The sequence below is a fragment of the Oikopleura dioica genome, chromosome 2 (assembly GCF_907165135.1).
Source record: "Oikopleura dioica chromosome 2, OKI2018_I68_1.0, whole genome shotgun sequence".
In the NCBI taxonomy this organism is placed as follows: Eukaryota; Metazoa; Chordata; class Appendicularia; order Copelata; family Oikopleuridae; genus Oikopleura; species Oikopleura dioica.
In genome coordinates, this window is record NC_137292.1 from 910,976 (window position 1) to 923,375 (window position 12,400).

Sequence of the window (12,400 nt, forward strand, 5' to 3'; positions counted from 1 at the left end):
TGTTGTAAAATTTCAGCGCTTCATTGCAGAGAGACTTGTTGGGACTCCAAATATCGTCCGTTCTATTTGAACATATTGTCGAGTAAAAAATTCCCTGTGATTTAAGCTCATCTTCAATAAATGAAAATCCAAAAATAACACCTAAAAAAAAGATTTTAATTTTTTATTTAACTTCCCGATAAACAGGCGCCCGACGAAGCGCTCAAAAACAGGGTTGGGAGAGAGGGCCACCATGCATTTTCAGCCCCGCGCGCAGTGCGAGTAAAAGCTTGAAAGGCTTTAAGCTCTTATTTGCATAAGTTATAAAGTCTAAACGGTTATGCTGCATTTATAATTTGTTAGGGCTTTCAACTTGAAAAGCAAATTTCTAATTTGAATTGGAAATGGATTGGTAATTGGCTGGATTGGAAAAAATGCGATTGGATTGGATTGTCAGTTGGTTCGATTGACCAAAAATTTTTTTCCAATTGTGCAACCATGATCCTTATTTTTACGAGCAATTATTCAGCTCCTAATTGATGAAAAAATCATTTAAATTTGTTCAATTAAAAATTTTATGAATCATTATTAAGGACCCACCCGTCAAGATTTTAAATATCGAAATTTAAAATTTTGACCTCGGATTCGGATTCCCTGTGCCGAAAAACCATTTTTTCGCGCCATTTAATATCCGCCTATCTCCACTCTATCACCCTTAATAATCGAGTCAAAGTTTAAGAATTTGTAAGGGCGGTGCGACGCGCTATTTTCAACAAGTATTTCTTAAAAAACCGATCATCGACGTTTGTTCTGGACTTGGCCAACCATCAGTTTGAGCCTGAGATGGGTTTTTCTGATCTTCGATGAATCTTCTGGCAATAGTATCTAACTCGTCGAAAGTTGTTTTCGCGAGTGAACTTCTAAAGAAAAATTAATGGATAAGGTGATCAAAAACTTACGAAGATAGCTTTTGCCCATAATCAAAGACGTAATTCTCCTCAAAGATGTTCGGATTCGGGTTCAAATTGAGCATTCCTCGCAGTCCGAAAAAGCTGGAAAGGCAGACAATTCGAGCTCCCTCGCGAGCAAGAGGAAACAGTGATTTTAGAGCAGAAGAAATTCCAAAATAATTGACATCGATGGTCAATTTGATACTCTCAAATGATTTGTCATTTATTTCTGGCGCAACACCTGCGTTCAAAACCAAAATATCAAAAGAAGACGGTCCCATCTTCTCTGCAAAATTCAGCACACTTTCTTCGTTGCTTATGTCTAGCCTTTCGACTTGCAATTTTCCGCAATTCTCTATTTCCGGGAATCCTTCCGGGTTTCTCGCTGTCGCCACAATTTTTTTAACATCTTTCTCTCCAATTAAAAGTTTGACGCATTCAAGTCCGATTCCACGATTTCCGCCGACGACGATTGCAGTTTTCATTTCTTTGTATTTTTTACTTTTGGCTATTGAAAAAGCTCAAAAATCGATGGGCGAAATGAGAGAAATATAAAAATAAAATCGACGTTTGCCGTGCATCGAAGCTGGTTTACGTAATCATCAACATAAAATAATCGTTAAAAAGTTGATTTCATCGAGAACAAATTTACTCGACGAGAGTTGAACAGTCGGGAAAATAGTTGATATAAGTTGTGGCTTGGAGTTTTTTGAAAAGCAGAATCGTTAAAAGCTCAAAACGCATCTTTTTGGAACTTGACTTTGGGAAGTGAGAATAAAGAGCTGGTTTAAAATTGCGTTAACATCGTTTCATGCATCAAATTTAATTGCAAGTGTCAAGGACATATTTGAAAGTTTCGAGAGAGTTTTGACTGAAAATAACGAAATCGGTCGAAATGCACTTACAAGTTGGGGTTAACATTTCGTCCCTCGGTTTCCGATAAATTTCCAGAACTGCAATTTCGGTTTGAAGATCCAAAAAGATTATCCGAATGCTAGCCTGAAATTTCTTAGATACTTCTCAACCAATTATCGCCAATCATCCAGAGAAAATAGTGTTGAATTGAGTGTTGATTTCTGACACGGAAGAACCTGTTTCTTCTATCTGTTTGATATTTTGTCCTGTAAAAAGTTTTAAAAAGATGACTCTAATTTAATAAAATTGATTTTAAAGCAAAACTCATAAGAAATGTAATAGAATTGATTAAAGTCGGCTAAGTTGAACTTTCTTCTATCCAAAGCTTTTTATGGCCAGTACAATCATTAAAAAGCCGGCTGCTTAATTTTTCGTAATTGACTTCGCCGATCGGGCAGACAAAAGTCGCGGGGACACTGCCTCAAATGCTAACAGGCATAACGTACAAAAAATAAACTTTTTATCTGTAAGAGATACAAAATTTAAAGTTATGTAAAAATGATTAATAAATGTTAAAATGAGCTTTATACAAATTTTTGATGAAAAGTCAAATTTGTGTACGTAACGCCGACAAATGCTCGTTATACCGCCTCATTTTTCCAGATGTCAATATGTCTAATATTAAGATAAGCTACACATCGGGAAATATTAGTTTGACACATTTTCATAATGAGAATAAACGAAAATGAGAAGAATAGGATCTCTGTTATTTTCGTCGATAGAAGCAAAGCGAAATGAACACTACGGTATACTCTGATTTTTTGTCGCTTGGAAAGAACATGGAAGAGTTTGACATGCGACACAATTTCGGGAATGTTGATAAATTTAAACCGCCATATAAGGTAACAGAAAAGATACTCACAAATCAGAAAAAAAATTAACTCTTCCTAGTGAAAATCGTAGGCCAGACTTTGTCTAATAATGAATTCAGCTTTCTGTCGGAATTGTTGTTTTTGGAGTTATTTCAAATCTCAGGAACTGGTCCGATTTTGAGACAGAAATTTTTAATGATGGATTTTCGAGATCACCCAAAAGTATTTTATACTTCATCTTCAAGGACAGTGGAGTCGTCAAAACAGCCCTTGCTCCGTATTATCTCAACAAGAGCAATCGCTCTCGAATGATCGATTTCAACTTCTTCTGGCTCTGCTCCTTCAGCCTCATGGATTTGTTAGCGCAATCGCTGCTCCTTGGCCAGACTTTTCGGGGCGATTCGTTTTCGGGACGACTGGAAACTTGTCAGATTGCTTTGAGCCTCGCTCATTTTTCAAGAATAATGATCTCGATTCAAATATTTTTGATTGCTTGCTACAGACTCAATATTATGACACAAGGACTGACGACGCGAAAACGAATGACGAAAAAGCTTATTGATCAAATTTTCTGTTTTCAGATCTTGGGTGGGTCTAGATCAGGTTAGGGGGGGTTAGATCAGGTCTAAACTTTAGAGTCTAAAGTGACTCTTGCCCGCCCTTAGCTTGGTGACCCAAGCCCTAGAGTGACTTTTGCCCACCCTTCGTTAGATGACCTTAGCCATGAAAGGACTTTTGCCCACCCTAGGCTAGGGTAACCCTCGCCCTGAAGTGCCTCTTGCCCACCATAGGCTAGGACGACCCTAGCCCTAAAGTAACTTTTGCCCACCCTTGTTTAAGACTTATGTCGCCATGCTCATAGCTGGATACGAGGCCTATGAAGCCGGCAAATTCGGATCCAGAGGCTTTTTCGACGAAATCGGTACCTTCAGAGCCAAGTCAAAAGCTCCAAAAACATCATTTTTAATTCTGAAACTATAATTTTTTATTTTCAGATTCGAATCCGCCGTCAAGAACTTCTTGTTCGTCGAAAGAACCGCTGATTTCGACAATGACTCCATCTTCATGGCCGAAAAATTCAAGCTGCCCAATCTTCTTGGAGAGGGAATGATCAAGGGACGACAAATTGCAACTCTCGCCGTCCCCGAATGGCAAGAGCACATTTCAGAAATTGAGCTGCGCCAGATTCTCAACGAATGTGTCGCCACAGCCATCATCACCGCCATCGTCAGCCGCTACGTCTGCCTCCACCCCAAATGCCGACTCCTCCTCAAGGACGACAAAGCCATTTTCCCTCACATCCGCTATTTTCATCCCGAGCAGTTGAAGGAAAACAGCGTTGGCCGCCGAAAGAGAAAAGCCGCCTGGAAGTACCGCTCATTAGACAACATGGATGACTGCCCCGCTGGCAAGAAATTCCTCTTTGGATTCAAGGACAAGGACTCCAACTTCTATGAAAAAGTTTCCACTTCCGAAACGACCGTTCTCTACACTTCTCGCCACATTAACGCTACTCCAACCCAGTTCGAGCATCCTATTCCTGTTCACAACTTTCCCGCTCATTACGATTCTGACTCTGACTAAATATTTCCTAATTTCTGTAAATAAATGCAAAAAATTGAAAATAATGCCTTTATATTTGCAAAAGAAAGCATCATAAAATTCAAAAAACCTCAGCCCCCTCGGCTCCTCCCTTTTTAGGGAGCAGCTGAGGGGGCTTTTTTGCGTTCGGTCAATTTTTTAAGTCGAAAAATCAACTGACAGAACGCAAAAAAGCCCCCTCCGCCACTCCCTGAAAAGGGAGCAGCCGAGGGGGCTGGGGTTTTTTAGAGCATTCTTCCTTGATTTAAAATTCTCAAAGCCAATTTTCCTCCAGAAAACTTATTTTTTCTTTATTTTGACCCAAAATTCGATTTGAAACGATCTCGAAATCGGCCATTGTATCGTTTTGTATATCCAAGAAAAATGTTACCCTTCGCCGATTTCGCCTTGCAAAGTCCGAATTCATCCTTCGCCCGAGCGAGATTCGCTTTTTGCGTTTCGTAAGGGAGATCAGAAACGGGAAGGGAATTTCTTCTCACTTTCAAATCTTGAGTTAAACTTTGAAAATTCGCGAGAGCAGGGTTACGGCCGTTTTCACCGTGCATTATCAAGACGGAGGATAGCTGCTCAGTTTCCGTATATACGCATTCATAATTGGGACAGGGACAACCGTTTGGGCAGTTTTCGTTGCAGGGGCAGTCGAGAATGTTCTGTGAGTATTCCCACGTACAGAGAGTGAGACAACTCGAGTTCCCGCCGCAGCTCCCGATGCATTGAACTCAATTTGAGCAGCTCTTGCTCAAGGTCCGCCAGGCATTTTATATGGTCCTCATTTTCTTCAGGAAAAGCACAAATGTCGCAAATATCAGCAGGACAATCCTCGCAGCCTGTAGGGCAATCAATGTGGCAAGGACATCCATCAATACAGTCAAATCCTTCCCGGACGCAGGAGTTTTCGCAAAGTGCATCCCCATTTTGACAATCGTTCAAGCATGCCAAAAGATCATCGCTACAGCTTGTTGAGCAGATTTCACCGAGATCAAGGTCCGTGCAAGTTTCGTTGAGCTTCGGAAGCTGGTCGAAAAAACTTTCTCTTGCGAAATTATCAAAAACGGGAAGAACCATTTTTTGCATTTTCTGAGGCGATTTCAAGCGATTCAATGCGGCAGCTGATTATTTCTCAGAATAAAAAAGAGACTTCAGTGAAATTTTAAACATTTATTTACTTATTCTTTGTTCAACTGAGGCAGGACAGTAGCAGGCTTCTTTTATTTCGAGCCTGTTAAAATTTATTAAGAATTTATGTACAGTTTTGTTTGATTGTTTTTTATTTATATATACCGTATATAATATACGTCCTTGGCTATCGTTTTTTGTTTTTTTTTTGTCTGGGCGTTTTGTCGTTGAGTAGCTACAGTATTTTCCGGATTGGACTATTTCGATTGATGATTTTTTGAGGATTTTTGGAGTTTCTTTTTGAACAAATCAGGTCTTTTTTAACTTAGATTTGAGGCATCAAGGCAATTCCATATTTTCGTTTATCAGGAATCAGTTTTGGTTAAGTTGAAAATAAATTTGTTGAACTTCTACTTGTATTGCGTTTTTGAGTGGACTTCTCAGCAGTTCTTCAGCTCTCGGTTGTGCGCTTCGATGGATTTTAAATTACTGTCGAAAAGATCGCGCCATTTTAGCGAGTTTGAATGGCGGTCGATTTTGAATTTTCTTCGCGAACCATGTCTAAATGGGAGTTTAGCCTTCCCATAAACGATTTTCCATTTTCTTATGTAAAATATGTCCTTGTTCTATGTAAAATGAGTCCGTTTTACTTGATAATACCCGGTCCGATCACATGCACTCACGGGCAAGGGGCGAGCATGGGAGGGGAGGGCGGGCGAAATCACGCACCAATCTTGCGGAAAGGTTTTTTTCCTCGAAACATATATAGATTATTTTTACTAACCAAAACTTGTTATCGAGCCATATATTATTCTTGTCCAAAACATACCAATTCTTTTCAAAATAAGTACTCCAATCGTCATCGAAATGATTGCGACAGTGAACATAGTGTTGTAAAATTTCAGCGCTTCATTGCAGAGAGACTTGTTGGGACTCCAAATATCGTCCGTTCTATTTGAACATATTGTCGAGTAAAAAATTCCCTGTGATTTAAGCTCATCTTCAATAAATGAAAATCCAAAAATAACACCTAAAAAAAAGATTTTAATTTTTTATTTAACTTCCCGATAAACAGGCGCCCGACGAAGCGCTCAAAAACAGGGTTGGGAGAGAGGGCCACCATGCATTTTCAGCCCCGCGCGCAGTGCGAGTAAAAGCTTGAAAGGCTTTAAGCTCTTATTTGCATAAGTTATAAAGTCTAAACGGTTATGCTGCATTTATAATTTGTTAGGGCTTTCAACTTGAAAAGCAAATTTCTAATTTGAATTGGAAATGGATTGGTAATTGGCTGGATTGGAAAAAATGCGATTGGATTGGATTGTCAGTTGGTTCGATTGACCAAAAATTTTTTTCCAATTGTGCAACCATGATCCTTATTTTTACGAGCAATTATTCAGCTCCTAATTGATGAAAAAATCATTTAAATTTGTTCAATTAAACATTTTATGAATCATTATTAAGGACCCACCCGTCAAGATTTTAAATATCGAAATTTAAAATTTTGACCTCGGATTCGGATTCCCTGTGCCGAAAAACCATTTTTTCGCGCCATTTAATATCCGCCTATCTCCACTCTATCACCCTTAATAATCGAGTCAAAGTTTAAGAATTTGTAAGGGTGGTGCGACGCGCTTGGAAGCAAGTTTTTCACATAAAACATAAAAATCACGTTTTTTTATTTATTTCATAAACGGAAAGTATTTTTTATCAGAAAATTTGTTGTAACAATTATTCATAGTGCACAATTAAAGAATTTTTCGCTGTTTTTATCAATTCTATATTAAAAAGAAAAAATCACTTTCGAGTGAACCCTTTACCATATCTTTATTTTTTTTCTGGTGCCCACGACATCAACCTGAGCTATATTTTGAGTCGTTAAAAATTTTTGATACTTAAGGTTATCCTAGAAATATCGATGTTTGAAACTTGAACGTATTGTTGCGACACCCTTAAGAAGTGCACAAGCGTGCTTTTACTTCTGGTGCCCTAGACCAACTATCGGGCTACACAATCATCTCGAAATCACTTTTTGAAAAAGTTATTCCCACATTACGGAGGGGTCCTTAATGATAAAAATCGAGCAAAAGAGTTAAAGCATTTACCGCAAATTTTTCAACTATTGAGCCCTTCATCTTGGTGTTCCGTATCAAAGACTCCGAATGTTAAAATATTAATAAAATAAATTTAACAAACTATGAATAGAGATAATTACCTCCAAAAAGCATAATTTCAATCATCACTGATACAAACCAGATCAATTGTTTCATCATTTTAAGAAGAAAAATCTCCTTTCTCGTGTAATAAAAAAGGAAATCTCAATAATTCTATCCGTTTTTAATAAGCATTCAGCGTCGTTTAGGAAAGAAAGTCTGAATCAGAAGAGTCGGATTTTACGATTTTTTGATAACGACCATGAGAAATATCGCCCTGTTTATTATCAAAAAATGAGCAAGAATGTTTTAGCAACCGAAGTGATTTATAACAATTCAAAATATGAATAAACTCGGAGGCGCTATACATGAGAGTCATGATCATGCGAAATAATAAGATATATAAAGAAGAACTCAAACCAAATTTTGCTAACATCTTTCTTAATCAAAAGATGTCCGACTCAAATCGAGATGTTGCGAACGCTTATAGAAATATCCTCAGAAATATCGGAGAAAATCCAGATCGAGAAGGATTGGTAAAAACACCAGCAAGAGCCGCAAAAGCGATGGAATTTTTCACCAAGGGGTACAAAGAAGACATAAACGATATTTTGAATGAGGCGATTTTCACGGAAAAAAGTGAAGAAATGGTGATCGTCCGGGGGGAACGCTACTCTAAATTACCAATTGGTAATGCATCGCCAATTTGGATAATTCATTACCAATTTTAGGTAATGCATTACCAAACTTTTCGAAAATGGCCAATTTTGTCAAGTCAAAGAGCCAGTTCGCGCTCCGCGCCTGTTCGAAAGAATACTTTTGAGATTTATTTACAGTTTGTTTCCATTTTTCCGGAGTCCATTTTCCGGACACTTTTCCGATTATAAAGCATTTAAGTGGGGCACTGCAGAATTGACCTTGGTTCAATTTTCCGGACATTTTTCAAATTATATTTACAGACCATCATTTTTCTAATAAAAAATGATCACTTGACGGTTCAATGTACTTCTTTTTGGGCACTTAGTGAGCAAATTTGCGAGGTTTTTAGCTAGAAGTTTACTTCGCGGTAAATCGACTTCTTGACTGAGAAGTGTCCGTTTCTCGAAAAAATTTAAGTATACTTGGTGGGACATGCATTTTTATTCAGGGTACCCAATTTTCCGGACATTTTTTGGAAATCTGGGGACAAAGCTAGTCCGGAAAAATGGAATCATACTGTACGTATTTTTAAGCAAAAAAATTGAAATTATTGAAAAAAAATTGGTACCAATTTTTGGTAATGCAGTACCGAAAATCTTTGGTAATTTAGACGAGCGCCCCCGTCGTCCGGGACATTCGACTCTACAGTCTATGTGAACATCATCTTGTTCCGTTTTACGGAAAGGCGTATGTAGGGTACATTCCGAATGGAAAGATTATTGGTCTGAGGTTAGCCATTTATATGTATGTATTCTCATTTTTGTCATTTAAGCAAAATTGCAAGAATCGTTGACCATTTCGCGCGAAGACTCCAAGTCCAGGAGCGGCTAACTCGTCAGATAGCCGAGACTTTGGAGAAACAACTTTCTGCTACTGGTGTTGCAGTTATGATCGAGTGCGAGTAAATATCGAATATGAGTTTTAACAGCGAGTTAAACCGCGTTCGAAATTGATTTTGAAGCATGCGTTTTGCAAAATTTCTTTTATTGCGGACATCTTTTAACCGATATTATAAGGCATATGTGTATGACAATGCGCGGCGTCGAAAAAGAGGGCTCGAAGACAGCGACATCCTGTATGCTTGGCTGCATAAAAGAAGATCAGAAATTACGCCAAGAATTTCTCTCGCTGGTGAAAAATAGATAGATACTGTCTTTTATTGACACGATTAATTTTAACAATAAAGGGACACTTAAAATATTCTTTTGAAATTTGATCATCGTTGTTCAATGTTTTCAAGAAAATAACAGAAATTTATAATTTATTTTTTCTTGAAATTTTAAGCTAGGGTAAATCCCTTATAATTGAGCAATTTTTAACCAGAGGGCAATCCTAAGAGTGTGGGTCTTTATCTTGAATTTGCTCTTAACTTTTGCACGCAACAGTGTTGGTTTTCTGAAAATTTAGACAGGGCATTGAAAATTCCAATTGACTCTGCCATTGCAAACAATTTTCGAATGGTACCACGGCCCAATAACTCGTTGTAACGAAAAATTTATTGTAAAAACGTATAATTTGTCGCAGTTCTTTTCTTTTTGAGCTTAAATCAGGTCAGTAAATCATACAAAACAAAGTTTTTCAATCTCCATGGATACCTAATGAAGTAATTATGATATTCCTTAGGTTTAAATACGATTGGTTAGGAAAAAGATAAGTGTTAGGGATTAGGGTTAGGCAAAAGAGCTTTCTGATCCAAGCCCTTTCTGTCCAAAGCCGCCCTTGGTAAGACCTTCGGGGAGGTTGCGGGGGCTTGGTACCGTTAAGGCTGCTTCAATGACTTATTTTTTGTATCAGCAAATTAGCCTGAACATTACGGTTTGGTTTACTACTTGATCAAAGTTTTTCACCTTGACAAATAATTCGTTTTTTAACCTTACGACCACAAATACCAACGATGCTACAAGCTCAACAAGGGCTAAGCATGATTAATACGATGAATTTGATGATGGGTCAAACTCAACAGAATCAGCAAAATTTGCTGTTGTAAATAGGTCAGATCCACTTTATTTCTTCAGATTTTTGGAAATTAATAAAAATTTCGTTCATTTTTCAAGGGAAATTAAGCATCGATGAGCATTTTTCCATTTGGCTGAGATCTTCCAAGGGCGATGAAGCAAAGAGAAAGGACTGATTCAGCGCCATCTCTGGCAGTTTTAGGCTAAATTTTATGTTTTCCTTGAAATACTCCTTTCTCACCTTTTTGCCAGGAACTCCAGCAGTCATATTAGTATCGCAGAATCCAGGGCAAGCGGAATTTATCAGAATATTCTTTCTCTCAGAAACCGACTTTTTGCCGTAGAGCCGGGGTTTGCCAAAATGGAAGAGCGCGGAAAGAATATGCACTCGGACGCCCCGTGTTTTTCCCGCCGCAGAAGAGGGTGCTCTAAACTTTTGGGGCGCAAAAAATTTGAGGGTTCGCGCGGCGTAAGCGAAGTATTCGAGCTCTCGCACGTAAAGCCCTCTTTCAATTCATCCCCGGCGATTGAGCAAATAAAAGGACTTTTTGACACGGATTAGAGCTGAAATCAAGGCAGGGTACGAAGGGTAAAAAGGCCCGAAGAAAGTTTTCTTCCCCCTTTTTTACGAATTTGCCGCATTTTTTCCCCGCGGAGAAGAAAGCGGGCGCCCGAGCGCAAATTCTTTCCGCGCTCTTCCCCTTTTACGAACCCCTGCCGTAGAGCCGAACGAGATTGTTAACGAGTAGCTTCGACATGTCGTAACCTTAAAATATAACTGTATTTTCAACAAGTATTTCTTTAAAAACCGATCATCGACGTTTGTTCTGGACTTGGCCAACCATCAGTTTGAGCCTGAGATGGGTTTTTCTGATCTTCGATGAATCTTCTGGCAATAGTATCTAACTCGTCGAAAGTTGTTTTCGCGAGTGAACTTCTAAAGAAAAATAAATGGATAAGGTGATCAAAAACTTACGAAGATAGCTTTTGCCCATAATCAAAGACGTAATTTTCCTCAAAGATGTTCGGATTCGGGTTCAAATTGAGCATTCCTCGCAGTCCGAAAAAGCTGGAAAGGCAGACAATTCGAGCTCCCTCGCGAGCAAGAGGAAACAGTGATTTTAGAGCAGAAGAAATTCCAAAATAATTGACATCGATGGTCAATTTGATACTCTCAAATGATTTGTCATTTATTTCTGGCGCAACACCTGCGTTCAAAACCAAAATATCAAAAGAAGACGGTCCCATCTTCTCTGCAAAATTCAGCACACTTTCTTCGTTGCTTATGTCTAGCTTTTCGACCTGCAATTTACCGCAATTCTCTATTTCCGGGAATCCTTCCGGGTTTCTCGCTGTCGCCACAATTTTTTTAACATCTTTCTCTCCAATTAAAAGTTTGACGCATTCAAGTCCGATTCCACGATTTCCGCCGACGACGATTGCAGTTTTCATTTCTTTGTATTTTTTACTTTTGGCTATTGAAAAAGCTCAAAATCGATGGGCGAAATGAGAGAAATATAAAAATAAAATCGACGTTTGCCGTGCATCGAAGCTGGTTTACGTAATCATCAACATAAAATAATCGTTAAAAAGTTGATTTCATCAAGAACAAATTTACTCGACGAGAGTTGAACAGTCGGGAAAATAGTTGATATAAGTTGTGGCTTGGAGTTTTTTGAAAAGCAGAATCGTTAAAAGCTCGAAACGCATCTTTTTGTTTTATGTTTAATATATAGTTTAATAGTTTTATGATTCTTAAAGCAGTGTTATTATGATTTTTATCAAAAAGGGTTAGAGAAACACAGATTTTCGACTTTTCGATAACCAAAATCGTTTTTTGCTGATTTCTGAGGCAAAAAAATATGAAAAATGGACAAGAAAATTGTGGCTCTAGAAAATTTTTTTAGGAACGGTTCCTAATTTTCCATTTTCTTATGTAAAATATGTCCTTGTTCTATGTAAAATGAGTCCGTTTTACTTGATAATACCCGGTCCGATCACATGCACTCACGGGCAAGGGGCGAGCATGGGAGGGGAGGGCGGGCGAAATCACGCACTAATCTTGCGGAAAGGTTTTTTCTCTCGAAACATATATACAGTTTTTTTCCTCTTTTGTGGACCCCAAGTTTGTGGACATTTGAAGGGGGTTCCGTGGGACACTATTGCAAAGATAATGTTCCAATTTTGTGGACATTTTCCCTGATAAGAAAATTTTAGAGCCA

At 38.3% G+C, this 12,400-nt stretch overlaps 3 protein-coding genes across 3 annotated transcripts; 1 reads left to right on the forward strand and 2 right to left on the reverse strand.

Moving 5' to 3' along the window:
• Positions 1–748: 748 nt before the first annotated feature.
• LOC145696222 (carbonyl reductase [NADPH] 1-like) lies at positions 749–1,414 on the reverse strand. The gene is made up of 2 exons (XM_081773221.1): positions 939–1,414; positions 749–899 (listed from the first exon to the last, which is right to left on the reverse strand). The coding sequence occupies exons 1-2, from the start codon at positions 1,412–1,414 to the stop codon at positions 749–751; spliced, it is 627 nt and encodes a 208-aa protein (XP_081629347.1).
• A 6,562-nt stretch (positions 1,415–7,976) lies between these two features.
• On the forward strand, positions 7,977–9,404 carry LOC145696227 (GTP cyclohydrolase 1-like). Its single transcript, XM_081773226.1, has 4 exons — positions 7,977–8,180; positions 8,834–8,952; positions 8,996–9,124; positions 9,240–9,404. The coding sequence occupies exons 1-4, from the start codon at positions 7,977–7,979 to the stop codon at positions 9,367–9,369; spliced, it is 582 nt and encodes a 193-aa protein (XP_081629352.1). The 3' UTR covers positions 9,370–9,404.
• Positions 9,405–11,150: 1,746 nt separating this feature from the next.
• LOC145696228 (carbonyl reductase [NADPH] 1-like) lies at positions 11,151–11,630 on the reverse strand. The gene has a single exon (XM_081773228.1). The coding sequence runs from the start codon at positions 11,628–11,630 to the stop codon at positions 11,151–11,153; it is 480 nt and encodes a 159-aa protein (XP_081629354.1).
• Positions 11,631–12,400: the final 770 nt, after the last annotated feature.

Bases quoted from the DNA above. Each gene is read 5' to 3' on its own strand.
- LOC145696222 (XM_081773221.1), bottom strand. From the start codon at position 1,414: ATGAAAACTGCAATCGTCGTCGGCGGAAATCGTGGAATCGGACTTGAA. The intron at 900-938 runs GTAAGTTTTTGA...ATTTTTCTTTAG, and splicing joins TATGGGCAAAAGCTATCTTC to AAGTTCACTCGCGAAAACAA.
- LOC145696228 (XM_081773228.1), bottom strand. From the start codon at position 11,630: ATGAAAACTGCAATCGTCGTCGGCGGAAATCGTGGAATCGGACTTGAA.
- LOC145696227 (XM_081773226.1), top strand. From the start codon at position 7,977: ATGTCCGACTCAAATCGAGATGTTGCGAACGCTTATAGAAATATCCTC. The intron at 8,181-8,833 runs GTCCGGGGGGAA...TTGGTAATTTAG, and splicing joins AAAGTGAAGAAATGGTGATC to ACGAGCGCCCCCGTCGTCCG. The intron at 8,953-8,995 runs GTTAGCCATTTA...TTGTCATTTAAG, and splicing joins GGAAAGATTATTGGTCTGAG to CAAAATTGCAAGAATCGTTG.